Source organism: Lepus europaeus, chromosome 8 (genome assembly GCF_033115175.1).
Source record: "Lepus europaeus isolate LE1 chromosome 8, mLepTim1.pri, whole genome shotgun sequence".
In the NCBI taxonomy this organism is placed as follows: Eukaryota; Metazoa; Chordata; class Mammalia; order Lagomorpha; family Leporidae; genus Lepus; species Lepus europaeus.
Window position 1 is genome coordinate 78,560,775 of NC_084834.1, and position 20,468 is coordinate 78,581,242.

A 20,468-nucleotide genomic window follows, 5' to 3' on the forward strand; every position below is an offset into this window, starting at 1 on the left:
GGCTCACTAGGCTAATCCTCTGCCTGTGGCACCGGCACCCTGGGTTCTAGTCCTGGTTGGGGCGCCGGATTCTGTCCCAGTTGCTCCTCTTCCAGTCCAGCTCTCTGCTGTGGCCTGGGAAGGCAGTGGAGGAGGCCTAAGTGCTTGGGACCCTGGCGCCTGCATGGGAGAAGCACCTGGCTCCTGGCTTTGGATCGGCACAGCGCCCCAGCCACAGCAACCATTTGGGGGGTGAATCAACGGAAGGAAGACCTTTCTCTCTTTCTCTCTAAATCTGCCTGTCAAAAAAAAAAAAAAAAAGTTTTCCATAATTGAATGGCAGGAGTTTACAAGCTGAAAAGACCCAAAAAAGATAAAAATGGAGTACACCAAGGCATTCAACATGAACTTTCATAATACTGGGGACAAGAGAAGTTTCAGCAAGCTTTCAGAGAAGAGGGATGAAAATGACAATATTGGAAAAAGAGGATGAACCCCAATGCATTAGACTTTTCAACATTAGCAGCTACAAGAAAACACAAAACAAGATTAAAATTCTGAGAAAACAATCTCCAATCTAGCATTTTATACCCAAACTAAAACTCAAGTTTCAGAATATAACAAGATAGTTTCACACTAAGCAGAATCTCAAAACGTACTTCCCATACAATCTTTTTCAGCAAGCTACTATTGTAGCTATTACCCCACCACCACCACCAAAAAAAAAAAACAAAAAACAAAAAAACAAAACAGAATTTAATCTAAGAACAAAAAGAGTAACACAAACAAGGGCCTAAGAAAGACCTCAGGATGACATCTATGAAGCCAACCCAGGCATCAAGTAGGAGTCTCAAGAGTCAGAGATTTCCAATTTAAAACTGATTAAATACTAAATGTACTTACAAGTATTAAGAAGAGTTCTATACAATTGTAAGAACAAACAGAAGGTAAAACAGGAAAGGAGAATTTGCACACCAGAAGCATTTGACAAGGTAAATGAGGAATAACTTGTAGTTAAAAAGTTACAGAAGCGGCCAGCGCCGTGGCACAGGTTAATCCTCCTGCAGTGCCCACATCCCATATGGGCACCCAGTCTAGTACCGGCTGCTCCACTTCCAATCCAGCTCTCTGCTGTGGCCTGGGAAAGCAGTAAAAGATGGCCCAAGTCCTTGGGGCCCTGCACCCACGTGCAAGACCCGGAAGAAGCTCCTGGCTCCAGCTGTCGCAGCCATTTGAAACCAATGGAAGGAAGACCTTTATCTCTGTCTCTCCCTCTGTCTATAACTCTACCTCTCAAACAAAGTAAATAAAAATCTTTTAAAAAAAATTACAGAAAGTTAATTTGATTAATTGCAGGCATTTTACCTCTTTAGTAAGACAAACATAAGCTCAGTCAAGAAACATATTACTTAATTAGGATTCAATATAAGATATCCTTAAAAACATACATATATATGCCCACTGCTCAAGAAACCCATGTAAATTATCATCTAGTAAAAATCAATTTTAAAAGAAAAACAAAGAACTCCAAAATGAAAAGTGATTTACAGAAGATGAAAGCTGCCAATCTTCCACTCAACAGCAACTCTCCCACACTGCCACACATTGTAGGTAGTAACTGACAGATATCATAAAAATACGGTATTAGTATAACCGGTGGTCTACAGACACTGTAATAACTTAAAGTAGCTGGTAATGGCAACAAATAGCTTAAATGCTGAGAAACTCAGGTGCAGCCTGACACTGGCATGTGAACATCGTTAATGTTTAATGCCATCATCTAGGTTGAGTATCAATTTCAACATCTAATTCCTACAGTAAAATTCACAACGTTTTTTGATTACTGAATCCTTTGAGAGCCTTGGGAAAGCAAATTTTATCCTTTATACTTTCCATGCTTCTAGGAATTTCTTTAACGTCAACTTTTTGGCTAGAATCCCTGTCTGACACATCATCTTTCTTCACTCACAACTATTTTCCTCACTTACATCAAAGGGTTCACCTCACCGTTCCTCCACTGAAAATAAAGAGCCTCAGGAAAGGCAACGACAACAGCACTCCCCGGTCATCCCCACAAATTTCCTCTCCAATCCCCTTTACATTCTATTTAAATTCCACCTGTAGTATCATCTCTTTTTTGCAAGGTGTATTTCATCTATATTGGTCAAGTCTTTTTGACTGTCCATTTCTATAAAATGTCATGAGAGTTTATCACTGGGAAACAAGAAAGTAACACAACTACACACTTCGCTATCCCTGTGTGAACTCAGTGATACAGTGGTCAGTCACTGACAGCCCTTGATGGAAGTAGAGGGATCAGTCGTTGATAAACGCAGTATGCTACTATTTACCCAGAGACCAGGGGCTCAAGCCAGCAGTGAAGTCTGTGATTCATGTGATGACTTCCGCAATGTAAACCATGGTACTGGGGGCCCGTTTTCTTTAACTGAACTGTGGTACTAAATTCACTGAATTCATGCAGATCAAAATCACACAAAAAGAGATCTTCCTTTATATAGTTAGCAACCTAATCCATTCTACTTATGAAACTTTTCTAAATTGGTTATGTGGGCAAAATACTTTTCCATCACCCCAGCACCTTTTTAACCTCATAAAAGCTGATAGCTGATATACATTTCCTAAAAAAAAAAAAAATCACAATCCTGATTCAAATGACTCAGGGAACACAGAAGCTTCCACACTAATTAGATAAAAAGAAGAGGGAAAAGGAACCATCAGAGAGCTAGTGTAAGAGAAGCATGTAAAATATTACAAAAATAAGTGTAGTATCTCCACCTAATTTTTTAATATTAGAAAAAAAACACATACTGTCTACTTATTACTAAGGACAAGCCATAATCTATAAAGGTCTGTAAGAAGGGAAAACTAAGGTTAGGACAGTGGCTAAAATCACATACTATGAAGTCAGAATTATACCCTAGGATGGTCATTTATTATCTTTAAGAAACTGGGGTGTGGGGGGCGGTGCTGTGGCATAATGGGTAAAGCCACCACCTGCAGTGCTGGCATCCCACATGGGTGCTGGTTCATGTCCCGGCTGCTCCACTGCCGATTCAGCTTCTGTTATGGCCTGGGAAAGCAGTAGAAGATGGCCCAAGTCCTTGGGCCCCTGCACCTGCGTGGGAGACCCAGCGGAAGCTCCTGGCTCCTGGCTTTGGATCGGTGCAGCTCCAACTGTTGCAGGCAATTGGGGAGTGAAACAGCAGATGGAAGACCTCTCTCTCTCTCTGTCTGCCTCTGCCTCTCTAATAATAATAAATCTTTTTTTAAAAAAAGAAAATTTATGTGCAATTAGACAACTAGTGATGACTATGGACTGCATACATCACCAGTATCCACTGTTCAGGGACCCTGCACATTGGGAAAGGGGATACAAGAGCCAGGAAAGGGGTGAGCACTGTGGAGGAATGGGTTAAATCTCCACTTGGGACTCCAATATCAGAGTGCTATTTCAACTCTAGGCTCCCCTGCTTCCGGTCCAACTTTCTGTTAATATGACCTAGGAGGCAGCAGATGACAGTTCAAGTGCTTGGTTCCTGATACCCATGTAGAGATTTCAGGCTACCTTTTGCAGGCTTTACTACTGCTGGCGTTTGGAGCATGACCAGCAAATGGAAGGCTAATATGTGTGTGTGTGCACGCGCGCATGTGCATGTGCACATGTGTATGTGTCGGCCTTTCAAAGTGATGAAAACAAATAAGCATAAAAAGAAAAAAAAAAAAAGATTCAGCACCTCACCACGTGGGAGACCCAGAAGCTCCTGGCTCCTGGCTTCAGATCGGCCCAGCTCCAGCTCTTGTGGCTGGTTGGGAAGTGAATCAGCAGAAGGAAGATCTTTCTCTCTGTCTCTCCCTCTCTCTGTAACTCTACCTCTCAAATAAATAAATAAAAATCTTAAAAAAAAAAAAAAAGGAAGAAAATGTTATCAACTACTAACAGTATAAATGAATCTTGAGGGCCCTTATTCAAAGAAAGTCAGTCACAAAAGGACAAATACTGTCTTATTTCACTTGTATGACACATCTCAAATTCCAATAAAGAAAGAAAAATGGTGATTAGCAGATGCTGGGATAATGGCATAGCAGACTCACTCTTTAACACAAACACAGCTTCGCTTCTGCAAGATAAAGAAGTTCTGAAGATGTTTCACAACAATGTAAATACACTTAACACTACTAAACTACGTACTTAAGAACTGTTAGGATGAAGTGTATGGGATTTTGCCATGGGTCTCCAAATCCCATTACACTGGGTGATAAAAATGTCATCTTAAGTGTTAAAGTGTTACAGTGAACATTTAGATAGGATCAAGTGTCAAAGTGACCATATAAATAGTATCAAGTGTCTGGTAATTATAATAGAATTAAAAAGGAGAGAATGTTCCAACATGGGAAGCAGCACACACAGCAGACTCATAGAAAGACAATCGCTTTAAGTAGCACTCTTGATCTCAGAATCAGCCCTTAAGGCATCCTGGTCTGGCTGAAAAGCCCATGAGAGCATTTCAGGCATGGAATGCCAAGACACTGTGGCAAAAAATATTCTACATGAAGGATCTCTGTGAGTGAGATCCCAAAGGAAAGAAGTGGCAATCAAAGAAGGATATACTTTTCTCTAAAGGAAGGAGAGAACTTCCACTTTGCTTATGGCCTTGTCCAAATACTGATGGAGTCTGTGGGCTCAAATCGCTTCCACAGCCTAGACAGCTCACGTCAAGAGCCTTACCTCTCAAATAAAGAAATAAAATCTTTTTTTTTTTTTTTTTGGACAGGCAGAGTGGACAGTGGAGGGAGACAGAGAGAAAGGTCTTCTTTTTTGCCGTTGGTTCACCCTCCAATGGCCGCCGCGGTAGGCGCGCTGCGGCCGGCGCACCACGCTGATCCGATGGCAGGAGCCAGGTGCTTATCCTGGTCTCCCATGGGGTGCAGGACCCAAGCACTTGGGCCATCCTCCACTGCACTCCCGGGCCACAGCAGAGAGCTGGCCTGGAAGAGGGGCAACCGGGACAGGATTGGTGCCCCGACTGGGACTAGAACCCGGTGTGCCGGCGCCGCAAGGCGGAGGATTAGCCTAGTGAGCCGCGGCGCCGGCTAAGAAATAAAATCTTTAAAAAAAAAAAGAGCCTTGGGTGGTCACTGACATCATACATAAGAGTGTTAATTGTCAAATTCACAACAGGATTCACTGTGCACTAACTTCCCATGCAGGACCTCTGTCCTCAATGGGTTGTACTATGAGAATTAACTAGGATATTTGTTCTCAAACAGTTTTGTGTGTTATGTGCAAACTGTAGAAATCTTTACTTGGTATAGAGTTGGTCTTCTGTGTACAAAGTTAATTGAAAATGAATCTTAATGGAAAATTGTTGCTGTGGATTCGTTTCTGAGAGGAGGAGAATGGTGGGGCAAGAGATGTGGAGTCACCACACAGACCCCGGGAGTCGGGTGAAAGTAGGCCTGAGGCAAGCAGCCTGCAGACTCATTTATTTCAGTTGCTACAGCAGCTTATACAGCCAAGGCAGCCAATCTGGTCAAGGGGCAGTCTATGCCCTAAACAATCACACCCTGTTGTCAGGCAGTTTCCAAAGCCATCCAATCACAGCCTGTTGCCAGGCAGTTTCTGTTGCCAGCGGCCATCTTGGCATGGCCTTCTCACTCCACCACAGAAAATGGAACTGAGAAGGGGAGAGAGAGGAGGATGAGGGGTGTGAGTGTGGGTGGTACGGCAGGTATGGTGGCAAGAATAACTACATTCCTAAAGTTGTACATATGAAATTTGTATTCCTTAAAAAATAAATTAATTTAAAAAGTATACGTGTTTGCTACTGTAAGTTTGGAAAGACATGTAAAAAAAAAAAAGTTACCAAACTGTATAGCATGTATAGCAATGACTCTATTTTGTTTGGAAAAAACAAAAATAACAAAGTAAATGTCTTCTATGGGCCACACACTGATTTAAGCACTTACCATATTAATAGTCACAAAAACTCTAAGAGACAGGTACACTTATTTTAAAGATGAGAAAACAGAGGCACAGGAAGATTAACTAATATATCCCCAAAACATACAACCAATTAATGGCAAAGTCACTTATAAATGTATGCCCTCCATACTCTTGAGTACATAAATAAAAGTCTGGAAGACAATCAGTTAAGGTCCCTTTAGGATATTAGGATCATGCTACTTTTCATGTTACATGCTTCTGGTTTTAAATTACTGCAAAGATACACATACTATTCTATATTATGAAAAACCAAAGGGGACATTTACATTTTGAAAAAAAAAAACTTAATGGAACAGCTAGACTTCTATCTCTACTAACAATCATCTCCCTGTATTGCTGTACTTGGACTCATCATTAAAGTAAAGCTAATTTACTTGCTACAACACACATGCCTCAGCTTGCTCCTACTTTCATAAACAAATTCTTCCCCTGGAGAAAAGGTCCTCTCCTTGGCCTTAGTACACACTTTATCTATTTATTTATCATATTTATATACTTTTTTCATTTGCCAAAGTCCAGTTCTTTTTTTAAGATTTGTTTATTTCTTTAAAACCATTACAGAGGGAGAGCGAAAGACAGATTGAGATCCTCCATCTGTTTGTTCACTCCCTAACTGGCCACAATGAAGTCAGAAGCCAAGAACTCCATTCAGGTCTCCCACATGGGTGGGCAGGGACACAAGCACCTGCGTCATCTTCCACTGCTTTCCCAGGCACATTAGGAGGAAGCAGAGCACCTGGAGAGTGAACTGCTACTCAAATGGTATGTCAGGGTAACAGGCGGCAGCTTAATCCATTATGCCACAGTGCTGGTTCCTGAACTTCAGTTTTTAGCTTCTTCAAGAAGCTTTTCAGATCCTTTCTTGACCTACACATCACTTTCCAGCTACCTAACATGCTGCTTTGAAAAACTGCCCTTCAGCTGTTTCACTTGAATCCTCCATCAACAAAGTTTCTTGATGTCACCACTACTCCTCTCCAAGAAAAGATGTACCAATAGCTAAATGTACACCAAACATCCACATCTAGATTTCTAAATACATTATTATCAGAAAGTAGGGTTATTTACAAACAGAATTGATTCCAGATCTGGGATAGAGAAAGCATAAGGTAACTGATTTGCCTTACACCAGAAAGCTAAGAAGAAATCATAGGCTAATGGGAGAAGCTCAAATGGATACAGAAACCATTCATAAAGGTGTGGTACCACTGATCAAATCGGAGACAACCCTGAACATCAAACATTTGCAACCACTACCTTAAAATAAAAAAATGTATTTACTTGAAAGGCAGAGTGACAGAAAGAGAGGGAGATACAGAGGGGGAGGATTTTCCACCTGCTAGTTCATTCCCCAAATGCCAGGCAGGGCTGGGCCAGGCCAGAGCCAAGAGCCTAAAACTCAGTCCAAGTTTCCCTCACCGGTGATAGGGAACCAAGTACTTGGGCCATTAGCAGTATCCTACCTCTTCTCTTGGCTCCTCTCTCCTGCTCTCTTCTCCTCCTCTCGTCTCTCTTCTCCCTCTTTTCTCCTCGATAACTCCTTTCCTCTCTCTCCTTCTCCCTGTTCTGAACACGTGGCTCTCTTGGCTTCTCTCTTCTCTCCTGCTCACTCTCTCTAGCCTCCTCTTCTCTCTTACTCCCCTCTCTCCTCTTTCTCTCTTACTCTCCTTTTCCCTCTTCGCCCCTTTCCTCCGGTCTGCTGGGTTTTCCCCAATAAACTCTTTCCTTTAAAAAAAAAAAAAAAAGACAGTATCCTACCAGGTACATTAACATGAAGCTGGACTGGAAGTGTAGTAGTCAGGACTATAACCAGCACTCCCAAGCAGTGTCACAAACCCACTGTGTCACAAAGCACACCTTACCACCTTTTTACTGAAAATATTAATTACATTACTATTTTAAGTGGAACATACTTCATTTACTAAGTGATGAGAGGAAAACTCTTCAGTGTGTGGCTCGGAGGTGTTTGGGAGGGGCTCAGCTTTTATATGATAGAATTAGGGGAACCACTATTAGGAACTCCTCTGGAAATGATCATCAAACAGCAGTGACGACGGACACTAAAACCTCTAGAATAGAGACTGCTGAGGAATGCATACTCTCACAGTGCCTTGGTATCACTCCATAGATTACATGCTAATTACAAAGTGGAAAACAGATATTAACAATGGTGATCTGTTAGCAACCTCCTTAACCAACTGATCAAATTGAGAACCCCCAGCAATGGAGCAATCAGGCATTATGTGCCTCCTGATATGATGCAATATGAAGTACACAGAATCACCTATGAGTCTTGTCAAAAGTGTTTAACCAGGAGCAGGTGTTTCCCATAGAAGTCAGGACACTGCTGGGAACTCCTGCATCTAGTATAGGTGTACCTGGTTTTGAGTCCCAGCTCTACCCCCGATTCCAGCTGTGCATCCTGGAAGTCAGCAAATGATAAGCATCTGAGTAGCTACCACCCAGGTGGGGAACTGGGAGTAGGCTCCTGGCTCTAGGTTACCCCAACCCTGGCAACTGTAGCCATTTGGGAAGTGAACCACCAGATGAAAAATCAATCTTTCCTTCTTTTGTATAAATAAAATAAATTAAAAATAAAGATTAATTGTTTAACCAGAATCTAATTAAGCATTAGGACTTAATTTCTGGCTTGCAGAAAATATAGGAAATAAAAAAAGACACTCAGAATATCAGGTAATCAAAATCATACATGACAACTAAGAAGTCTCTTCGAAAACTCCAAATGATGAAAATAAAGATGAGAGGAATGTTCTAAACTGAAAGAAGCTAAGAGATATGAAGATGAAACACTGTATCGGAACTTTCATAGGATCCCGATTATGTAAAATGAAACAAAAATCCAGCTCTTATAAAGATGCTCTCTCTCTCAAAAAAAAAAAAAAAAAAAAAGCTTGGGATAACTGAAAATTTTGAATAGGACTGGCTATTAGACAATACTAGGGTGATTCTTGCTCCCTTTCTTAGGTGTACTAATGGTGTTACAGTGAAGAAACAAGAGTGACCTTGTCCATGGAAGAAGCATGCTGAATATCTTAATGATGAGTGGTTGTGCTCTTATTTGCAAATGTTTCAACAAATACACACATATTTACACACAAAGACGTACAGATAAAACAGAGGAAAACGTTAATTTAGATGATGAGCATACAGCAATTAGTTACACAGGCAGAGTATCCTTTCTCTGAAATGCTTACATAAGCAGTGTTTCCAATTTTGGAGTTTTTATGATTTTGCAACATTTGAATAGACTTCACTGGTTAAGCATCCTTATTCCAAAAATCTGAAATCCAAAATACTCCAAAATTCCAAAATTTTATGTCATGTCAGCACTCAAAAGTTTCTGATTCTCAAATAAGTATGTTCAATTTGTGCTATTCTCTAAACTTCAATTTGTTTGGAATGTCACAATAAAAAGCTGAGGGAAATTCAATGAAATAACAAAAGTTCAAGGTGGGGAAAAAAAAAACTTGTCTACAACTCATACTAGTGATGTAGGCAGGCAGACAGGATAAAATTGATTAGATTTGTGAGCTGGGAGGCCACGCCTTCACCACAGCCCCCGTGTGATCTCTTGCCCCTACCTGACTCCACCTGTATGTCCACTTGCCAATCAGGCTACGTAACCATTCTCTTTTGGAAGTGGATAAAAGGCCTGCAACACAGTGGGCCTTGCCCCTTTATTCGCCATTATTGCCCTTAGTTGCCCTTGTTGCCCCGCGCCTTCGGGACATGTGCTAAGGCCACTCTCTCTGCCTTTGCTTCACTATCCCGGCTGCTCAAAACCAAATGCTTGCAGCATGTGGCTCCTGGCCTGCTCTCTGCTTAGTATGGATCCCAACTTAATTTCTAGACTTTTCTTTCTCCCTTAGATAGAGCCCTCATGCATTTCTCTCACTAAATAAAAAGTTTAAAAACCTTACCATGTCGCCTCATCTATTTGAGCCAGTATTCAGAATTCTTCTCTGAATTCGTGGCAAGAACCCCCACGGCTTGTTAGTTTTGGGAAATATTAATAAGCAAAACAGTTTCACTAGTACCTCCCTGCCATTTATCATTTTGCAATTCCTGTCTATAACTATGACAGTTAATATTTTAAATTTTTACAAGTTTACAGATATGAAAATACATCAATGAACACTGCTATTGTAACTAACACAATACACCACACCAACAAAAATAAAAAAAAAATCCTGTTAATCTCCAGTCCTAGCCAGGACAGAAAACATAAACTTTCTGATGAGAAAAGTTAAGTATGATCACTTTGGAAAACGACCTGGCACCATCAAAACAAAGCTGAACACATATCCCGTGACTCAAGGATTTTTCTCCTAGGTGGATATCCAACAGAAACTTAAACACAGGCACCAAGAGTTAGATACAAAGTTTAGATAAGCACTGCTTATCGTATAGGAGCAAAAGCTGGTACAACTCATATAAGCATTAAAACAAGAATGAATAATTTATGATATATTGATTCACTGGAATATCAATGAAAATGAATGGACTACAGCTATACACAATATGGACAAATCTCAGAGGATAATGTCAAACAAAGCAGGTGGCAGAAGAATACTACAGTGATTTTGTTTATAAGAATTTCAAAAATGTCAAAATTAAACAATGCATTATTTAAGGAATCCAACATATGGAAAAGCAAATAAATGATAAACACACAACTCAGGACACAGAACCTGCTGGGTGAGGGATGCAAAGGAGCCTTCTGTTGTCACCTGTTTTCCTCACAATGCTTTTTTACTAGGTTAGGTAGTAACACACGGGCATTTTACCGTGTCATCTTGTTTCTTTAGATTTCACAGATGACTTAGTAGTTTTAATTTTTCTCAACACCAAAAACAATTTAGAATAAATACACAGATATTGACTTTAAGGCAATTAACAAACCTCAGTTCAAAAGTAATACTAAAATATTCATATAATAACTGCATTTATATTTTTTCTACGATTTAACACCAAACAATGCAAAGCTGTCAGAATGCAAATGGTCAAACCAATTCCCATTACCAGTTAGTGAAATACTCAAATAATAAAACAAATCCCTATTCGGGGGCAGGGAAGTAGTCACACCATATCTAAATCTAATGGCACTTACATTTACCTATTTTGCTCAATGATTTAGGTTTGTAACTTGATGGCTAACAGTAACCTTCAGGATCTGACACAAAGTGTAGCCCTGTTGCATTTATATCCATACAGATACTTTAAACCAATTCCATAATACAAGTCTCTGTTGCCTCTCATTCTGTCATGATACAGGAAATGGGTAAAATCATAACTGTACTTAACATTTACACCCTAACCACTCTTGAGAATCTTGAGATCATGACCCAAATAAATGCAGACCCCACTGACAGAGCTTTAAAGAAATCTTTCCAACAAACAGCACAATCTTGATCCATCAGGAAAAAGTGTCTACTAAGCCCTGCAACCAAACAAACTGGTTACTGAAAACAAAAGCAGAGAGAACTTACCTATAATGAGTAATCCAGGCAAAGTTTCACAGGGTCCCTCACCCAAATTCAACTACAGCTACTAAGCACACATACACACTGAGGAAGGCAGACTTGGCTAGAGTAGGCTGAATTGTTTTTTATTCAAAGCCAGAAACAAGACTGATACCAATCAAACAAATCAAAATAAGGAAACTTATAATTATGCTTGCAGCATGTGGCTCCTGGCCTGCTCTCTGCTTAGTATGGGAGAATTATCTGTCCAGACATGAAAAAAAGATTGCTTCACTTTAACACCATGGGGTCAGGAGAGGTTCAGGATAAAGCAGAAAGGGTTATAATTATATCCCACTACATTTAGACTCTCATGTGAAGAGAGGCACAATTGTTGTTGTATAAAGTATCCCTGCCTATGTGGCATCTATCTAGAAGACTTTGCTCTTGATTTCAAAGGTGATTCCCCATTAATATAGAAGCATTTACTATGCCACTGCTTCTCCCTCCTAATACATAGTGTTAGGTATGTGCTTAGCTATGCACTTCTCTCTGTCATCCCTCCAAATTCACTAAGACCAAACCAAAACCTCTGCAAATATACCAAACCTTCCAAGGGACTCACCTTAAAATAACTGTGGTTAAGGGTGGGCACTAGGACTTGTGGTTAAAATACCTATATTTCCCATTGGAGTACCTGGAGTTTGATGACCAGCTCTTGACTACAACTTCCTGCAATGCAGATCCTGGGAAGCAGCAGTGATGGCTCGAGTTGTTGGGTTCATGCTACCCATGTGGGAGACCTGGATTGAGTTCCCAGATCACAGCTCTGGCTTTACAACCATTTAGGGAGTGAACCAGTCAATGGGATTAAGAGTTCTCTCTCTCTCTCTTTGCTCTCACTCTCTCTACCTCTCAAATAAGCTTAAAAAAAAAAAAAAGGCATTGAAAACTTTTCCAATCCACAAAGTGAACAGAAAAGATTACATCTATTCCTACAGCACTTCCATTTCTGAAATGATCACTCAGAGTTTAAGACTTGTATAACTTGACTAGTGACCACTGAAATGATGCCTGCTTTTTTTATATATATACAAATTCTACTGTAATACAGTTCCTGTTAAAATCCCAGTAAAGGCCCACAAACCAACAAGAATCCACTGTGAGAACCATGTTCTAGACAGGACATACAATCAGCCTGGGAATGTTTAATCCTGGGTACATGTATAAATTCTACCATTATTAGGGACATTTATTGAAGAGTAGTTAAACAGCTGCTAAAAAATTGTAAGGAAGCAGGGGCATTTGGTGCAGTGGTTACAACATGGCTTGGGAGGCCCACGTCCCATTCCAGCATGCCTCTTCAACAGCAGGTTCCACTTCCAATCCAGCTTCCTGCTAATGTGCACCTTGGGAGGTAGCAAGTGGATGGCTTATGTACTGGGTCCCTCCCCTCCACAGGAGATCCAAATGGAGTTCCAGGCTTCTGGCTTCAGCCTGCTCCAGTCCTGGTTGTTGTGGCATCTGGGGTATAAACTAGCAATCTCTTCTGACTACACCTTTCAAATAAAATGAAAATTAAAAACAAACAAACAAAAAAAAAACCACTTTAGACACAGGAACAAGGTCATGAAAAGAGCGACGCTTGGTGTGGTGCTGCCATTTCTTCCTCCTCTATGTCTCACACAGAGGTTCCAACACCGCCAACTTGGGACACAGCATTGAGAGGCTCAACCTATGTGGTCTGTAGGAGCCACAATGAGTCCAGGGAAGAATTTGCCGTTTTCAGTGGAAAACAAGTGGAGGCTGTTAATAGTGGTAACTTTATATTGGATTCAGATTCGCTGCACTTTTCTTCAGAGTATGCTACCAACCGCTTACAAAAAAAGGAAGATTTAGTTCATTCATTTAACAGATAATGAAGGGCATTTCTCTCTTTGAAAAATGGATCAAACTCAAACTCATAGCATACTGGATATGTCTGTAAATAAACTTACGACATGAAAAAAATACTTTAATTGGAAAAAAAAACTATATTCCACCATAAGTGAACAACAGCAGCACATCCATGACAACGAACTATTCAGCATTTACAAAGGATAATGTAAATGTAGCCAGATATAACATCCCCAACATACTGGTTAAGACACAAGGTTGGGGGAATTCGGTAAGATTACATATGGCATGGTGCCATTTTAGTAAAAATATACAGAAGCACATGAACATAAATGTTTGTAATACACAAATACATTTATGACAACACACACCAAAAATTTCAAAGAAATTATCTCTGGGTAACTAACGGGTTTTACTTGTATTTAGTATTTTTCTACAACAAACACCTAGTGAAATTACTTGATTTTAAAAACTCGTATATATATTTGCTTACAAACTCCAACAGCTGTACTCAAACTTACTGCAATTATCTAAGGATGGTCTGAAGCAATATGAGCAATTTAAGAATTTAAAGAAAATCCCTACAAATAAAAAGTAGAAAGTAGCACTATCTCCACTGATGATGAAGATGAATTCCAAAACATCCTGCACTGTTGGGAACTCTATTACTGACTGGGAAACAGTTTCACCTAGCAGGGCTGGGGCTCACAGACTGCCACATATCAGAAAGGCAATTCCTTCCTCAGCTTCCAACTTCAATCTCCAAGATTCAATTAATCACCTTACCTGCCACTTTCTTTGAAACAACGTGCTGCAACAATTTGTTCAACTTGTTCATAAATAATGCTTCCCAAATTTTTAAAAGCTTTCCTTAGAACTGACTTCAAAAGCATTATATATGAAGTTACACGTATAATAAAACCATTTACTGAACACTGTAAGGCACTTTGCATACCCTTTTATTCACTTTCCCCTCAATTCCATTTAGAGGATGCTCCAGGTAGCCTTCTCTTATAAATCAGAAGATGACAAGGACCCAAAGACACAATAGCAAAGACTTAAACCAAAGTCCGACTCCAAACTCAGTCTCCTTCCATTCACACTACACATACTTCCTTCTAAGTTCTACTGCCTTAGAAACAGTTACACATCATTCAAGTTCTCAGCTGATCCTTGAAGGCAGGACAAGACAGCAAGTTCCTTGCTATTCACTAAGTTAAACAGCAGCTTAAAAATGGAAAGGAAATTAAGCTCAACCATAAGTGAATAAACAGCAGAACATGGATAACCTATTGCACCATTCAGCCTTCACAAAGGATACAGAAATGCAGAATCACTCTGCTTTGCAAAGCAGAACCATTGATTTCTTTGATTTAATGAACTGAGTGCCACGTGCAAAACACAGCCTCTATCCTCAAAAAAACTGAAGACAACACATACACATACTACTTTTAGGAATCAATACTTGTATCAAGAAAAATAACCAAAGACCAGGAAATCTTGGAGAGTTCAATTTTCAAGTAAAACAGCTTCTACTCCTTTAAAGATCAAAGCATCTTAAAATTTAGATATAAACATCTCTACTTTGTTAGACACAAAGTATGGTTTAAAAATAAAAAAGAGGGCCGGCGCCGTGGCTTAACAGGCTAATCCACCACCTTGCGGCGCCGGCACCATGGGTTCTAGTCCCGGTTGGGGCACTGGATTCTGTCCCGGTTGCCCCTCTTCCAGGCCAGCTCTCTGCCATGGCCCGGGAGTGCAGTGGAGGATGGCCCAAGTCCTTGGGCCCTGCACCTGCATGGGAGACCAGGAGAAGCATCTGGCTCCTGGCTTCGGATCAGCGAGATGCGCTGGCTGCAGCGGCCATTGGAGGGTGAACCAACGGCAAAGGAAAACCTTTCTCTCTGTCTCTCTCTCTCTCACTATCCACGCTGGCTGTCAAAAAAATAAAAATTAAAAAATAAAAATAAAAAGAGCCAAAATTTATGAAGTTTAATGTGCTAATAAGTGCCTTACATATAAGCATTTTCTCTTTCCCAAAACCATAAGATAGGCACTACTAATGGGGTCCATGTTTAAAGGATGTAACAGAGCTTATTTTCCAAAGTCACACAGTTAGCAAATGGTAGAGTTGAGATTCAAATGCAGCACCCCTCTATTTCTGCCTTTTGATACATTTATTCATTGATTGAAAACACTTCCTGACCAACTTCAGCATACAAAGCATTGTACTGTGAAATGACAGGACAATGAATAAGACAGCTTATGCAGGAAGTTCATCTGATTAGTTTATTTTGTTTTGTTTTAATTCAAGAGGCAGAGTTCCTATCCATTTTTTGACTCCTCAATTGTCCACTACAGCCAGGACAAAGCCAGGAGCCAGGAACTCCATCTATGACTTCTATACAGATGATAGGAACCCAACTACTTAAACAATTACCTGCTGCCTACTACAGTGCTCTTAGCAGGAAGCTGAGGATGGGGAGTGGAGCCCAGAATCAAAGGAGCACTACAATACACAATGTAGGCTTCTTAACCACTAGGCTATTGACCCAGAAAGTTTTGTTTTCTAACAAGTACGGTGACTACAGATTGTATAAAATGCTGTAAAGGAAATATACAATTCAATATGACAGAGTAACTGGTAGCATTACTTCTGTGTTGGAAAGGCCTGGAAGAATTTTGCAATCTGCTCTCAAAGACAAGCTGGGCAGGGACCAGAAGGGGCATGGCAGAGAACACTCCTACCTAGGAATGATCAGAGAGGCAGCAAAGGAAAACCCTATTTTCATCACAGATGTGGAAACAGGCTCATAAAAAGAGACTTGATCAAGGTTGCAAGCTGGAATTGAAAGAAAAGTTCTGAATTCAGAAAACAGATGACACTCTGGGTAAAGAACATAAACACAGCCTCTACCCAGAGCAAGAAAGTAAGGCTTGACTCAGAAGAGTATCCTGCCTGTGGGACTGCAATCCTAAAGCAATGGGAACTCTATTTTAAAAGCTGATTGGGGTATGGCAGTTTCTGGCGACCTGGGATTGAGTTTTCTTGCTAACACATGTCCCAGGAGGTAACAGGTGGTGGTGGTTCAAGTTTTTGGTCCTTGGCACCCACTTGGAAGACCTGGACTGAGTTCTCAGCTTTGGCCTCTGGGCTCAGCCTGTTCCACTCCTAGCTATTGCCAGCATTTGGGGAACGAACCACTGGATGGCAACTTTCTGTCTCTTTCAAATAAATAAAATGAACAGGTAAAGTTTTAAAAACAGACTGTGGGAGGTGGTAATACAAATGAAGAGAAAGATAGCTGTGAGACCACTCTGGAAATGTTTGACTACAGACACCAGAAATACACCTGCAAATCCAACATGGAGTAGTCCCATCCTATTACACTGAATAAACCTGACAGGTTTCCACAAATGTGTCAGGTATTTTCCCAAAACCCCAGTGATTCAATGCTCTACGGAATGTCACCCAAGCTTGTTAAGCACGATTTCGTATTACTTTTTTGAAAAATTTTACAGCGAAGTGTCAGTACGCATTAATTCACTCACCACTAGAAAACGCTACGTACTTTTAAACACTGTAAACTGTATTACTCGTCTCAGATGCGAGGCAATTTTCAAAGGCAAACTATCGTTTAGGTCCAGATCCCAGATGGACCTCAATAAATTAGAATATGAACATTTAAAGATTCCAAAAGATCTGTACTGGGTTTGGCTTGTTGAGTAGACCCAAGGCTATTTTTAGATAAAGCACTCCATGTGTAACTTTTTCCAAATGATATCATCAAAGATCATATCCTATCTAAAACAAGACCTATATAACAGCTAAGATCTTAAAGCGATCATCTGCAAGTATTGTGACCTTAGGATTGCATTTATACATTGACTTTCATATGTTTATGTTTTTACCCATTTTATGCTTGAAACTACTTATTTGTATTTACTGTTTTATTGCATTTGCTTTCATGCTATGCATTTACATTGTTATGTATGGCAGCGTGAAACTGTACTGGCACCCTTTAAAAGTAAAAAACAAAGTCTTACATTGTATCAGCCTTTCACGTTCACCGCAGATCAGAACCAACATGTCAAACACAAGGAAAGCGATCTTCATCGCCCTCTCTACAGGGTTAACACCGAAACTCAGAAAGATGAAGGAACTTGGCTAACTCAGACTCGCACACGAATGGACCAGCCTAACACTGGACTCCCAACCAACCTGCTCTCTTCTACTGGGTCTCCGAATGCGGCTGGAACCCTAGTAGCCTTCAGGAAGCACAAACACGAGCCCGCTCTCCACGCGGGACCCCACGCACCGCCGGGTTCGCTCCACTGCACAAAACTGATTAAAAAGCACTCCAGACTTGAGCATAACCCTCGAGGGCTGACTCGGTGGGAAATTGAGCAACAGCGATGACTCATCCGTTCACTTAGGGTTTTCTCCGTTAATAATCCTGGATGCCGTAACAGACCCCTCTCTACCCCCAACCCCAAAGTTGCTCAAGTGTCCAAGCGCGGTAGTCAAGCACAAAGAAGTAAGGCTGGAGCGAACCTCCTTCCGCTCCGAGGCTCAGCCCTCCTGAAGCGACCCAAACCACAACGCCCAGCGGCGGGTCGCTTCGGACGCCAGCGACGACCCGGCCCCGCAGCCTGCCCGGGACGGCCCCCACACCGGGCAGCCCCCGCCCCTGCGGCGAGACCCTGCCCCTAACGCGGCGCCCCGGGGCGGCCGGGCGCCCCGGAGCAGGTCCGCTTCCGCCCCGGCTCACGTGGCCGCCGAGACCGCGCCCCCGCCCCCGCGTGGGCCCGCAGCGACCCCGGCCGCCCGAGCCCCCGGGACCCCCAGGGGCCGGAGGGGCGGCGACGCCGCGGGCGGGGGGAGGAGGAAGCGCGGCGGGAGGAAGAGGAGGAGCGCGTCCCGGCGGCCGCGAGGGCACGCGGGGAAGGGAGGGGGACCGAGCAGGAAGGAGGGGGCCCGGCAGCGGCGCCGGCGAGCGGGCGCCTACCTGCGAGCAGAAGTACGAGCCCTGAATGCCCAGCTTGATGCAGGTGGGACACTGGAGCTTGGCCTCGCTGCTGCAGCCGTCCGTCTCGCACACGCGCGCCTCCACGGCCGCCATGCTGCTTGCCTGCTGGAGGAGCGCCTCACCGAGGAAGAGGAGCAGGGGGCAGGGAGGAACGGCCGCGAGGGGAGGGGAGAGAGCCCGAGCCGGGGGGAGGGGGGAGGAGCTCGGCGCGCCGCGGGCCTGGGCGCGGAAGAGGGAGGAGCGCAGGGCGGTGCGGCCCGCGGTGCGCGCCCCGCCCCCGCCCGCGCGCGCAGCTGGAGCCCCGCCCCGGCGCCGGCGCCCCGCCCCCCGGCGGCGACGCGCACGTGGTGGCCGCGAGGGCGCCCAGCGGGGGCTCGCGCCGGGTTTGCGCGCCGAGGCGGGTGTGTCGGTGCTGGGCCGCGGAGGCCAGGTAGGTTCCCCGAGCAGAAGCCCGGTCTGTCACAGCGGCAGATACGCAGTCGTCCTTACTGAGGGAGAGCCGGGGGCCCTGAGTGCCCGCACGTTGGCAGGCGGTCGGAGCGGGCGCTCCCCCGCTCTGCACTGCTGCTCCGGGTCCTCCTCAGAAAGTGATGCCCTCCTTGAAGTTCTGCTTCTCCCTAGCGGCGCGCGCCGTGAGGCGTCCCAGTCACTGAAAGAACAGCCAGGGAGCTGTCAAGGGGGCGGTGCGCTGGGATTTGCATCTGTCCTCCCCCGCCGCACCGCTCCCTTTCCCAGCCTGTGGTGTTAGTAACACAACGACCGGATATTCAGCACAAGTAATTTTTTATATTGTGCCAGATGGTTTAAGCGGTAGACAAGCTCCTCCGATCCAAAGCTGTGGGTCAGTAGAATTTTTCAACAGTATCCCTATCTACTATTTTTTATCTGGTGACCTCCTGTGGTTAAGAAAGAAAGAGAGGCTATGCCTCTCTGTAACTCTGCTTTTCAAATAAAATAAAAAAAAAAAAAAAAAAAAAAAGAAAGAAAGAGAGGCTAATGTTTATTGATCTTCCACTAAATGTTGTGAGCGTTGTTACCGAGTTACTTGAATTTTTTTCCTCATATGTAACACCGGGAAATCTGGTATCACTTGTTTTTAATAATTTTGTTTTCCAATATAAATAATACAAATAAAAATGTAATAAAATCAAATAACAAGTGTTCATATACACATATGTATGTATGTATGTATATATGATATATACATGTATGTATACATTCAATATTTTAAAATGAAAACTGGACTATACCATGTTGAAAGAGTGGCATGGCAAAGAGATTTTCCATCCAGTAGTTTATTCCCCAAATGCCTGCAATACTGGGACCTGAGCCATTTCAAAACCAACCTGGATGACAGGAACCCAGACACTTAAAAGCTGTCATCTCCTGCTTCCCAGAACACATTAGCTGGAAGCAGAGTAGCAGAACTCAAATTAGCACCCCAGTATGGGAAGTGGGCATCCCAGGCAGGGCCTTAACCTGCTAAGCTACAGTACCTGCCCTCACCTGCTTTCTTTAATTAGGATATTGTGAAGTTCCTTTATTGCCACTAAATATAATTTTGCCACATAATTTTTGAGGTTTTTTTTTTTAAGATTTATTTAAGGTTTATTTAATTATTTGAATGGCAGAATTACAGAGAGGTGTGTGGAGAGGTCTTCCATCGATGATTCACTCCCCAGTGGCCAGAGTTGCTGCAAAACCAGAACTTCTTCCGGGTCTCCAACATGGGTGCAGGGGCCCAGACAGTTGGGCCATCTTCTGCTTTCTCAGGCCATAGCAGAGAGCTGGATTGGATATGGAGCAGTCGGGACTCGAACTGGTGCACATATGGGATGCTGGCACTGCAGGCTTCAGCTTTACCTGCTATGCCACAGTGCTGGCCCCATCATACCATTTTTTAAAGATTTATTTATTTATTTGAAAGAGAGAGAGCTTCCATCACCTGGTTCACTCTCAGATAGCTACAGAGCCAGGAGCTTCCCCCAAGTCTCTCACATGGTTGACAGGGCCCCAGACACTTGTGCTATCTTCCACTGCTTTTCCAAGGCCATT

The 20,468-nt window shown here is 42.7% G+C and overlaps 2 protein-coding genes across 4 annotated transcripts in view; one reads left to right on the forward strand and one right to left on the reverse strand.

Moving 5' to 3' along the window:
- The window catches only part of METAP1 (methionyl aminopeptidase 1), a 56,861-nt gene extending 38,287 nt beyond the window's left edge, over window positions 1–18,574 (reverse strand). The window contains exon 1 of one of the 3 annotated variants that reach the window (XM_062199836.1): window positions 18,393–18,574. In XM_062199836.1, the coding sequence (XP_062055820.1) occupies window positions 18,393–18,506 (114 nt within the window). In that variant the 5' untranslated portion in view covers window positions 18,507–18,574. Of the gene's footprint in view, window positions 1–17,430; window positions 17,448–17,605; window positions 17,972–18,392 lie in introns of those variants that run through there. The other 2 variants (XM_062199835.1, XM_062199837.1) reach the window with 2 other exon arrangements.
- A 192-nt stretch (window positions 18,575–18,766) lies between these two features.
- EIF4E (eukaryotic translation initiation factor 4E) overlaps window positions 18,767–20,468 on the forward strand; it is a 119,955-nt gene continuing 118,253 nt past the window's right edge. Inside the window, exon 1 of the mRNA XM_062199842.1 lies at window positions 18,767–18,843. The gene's annotated coding sequence lies outside the window, so the exon portion shown is untranslated. The remainder of the gene's footprint in view (window positions 18,844–20,468) is intronic.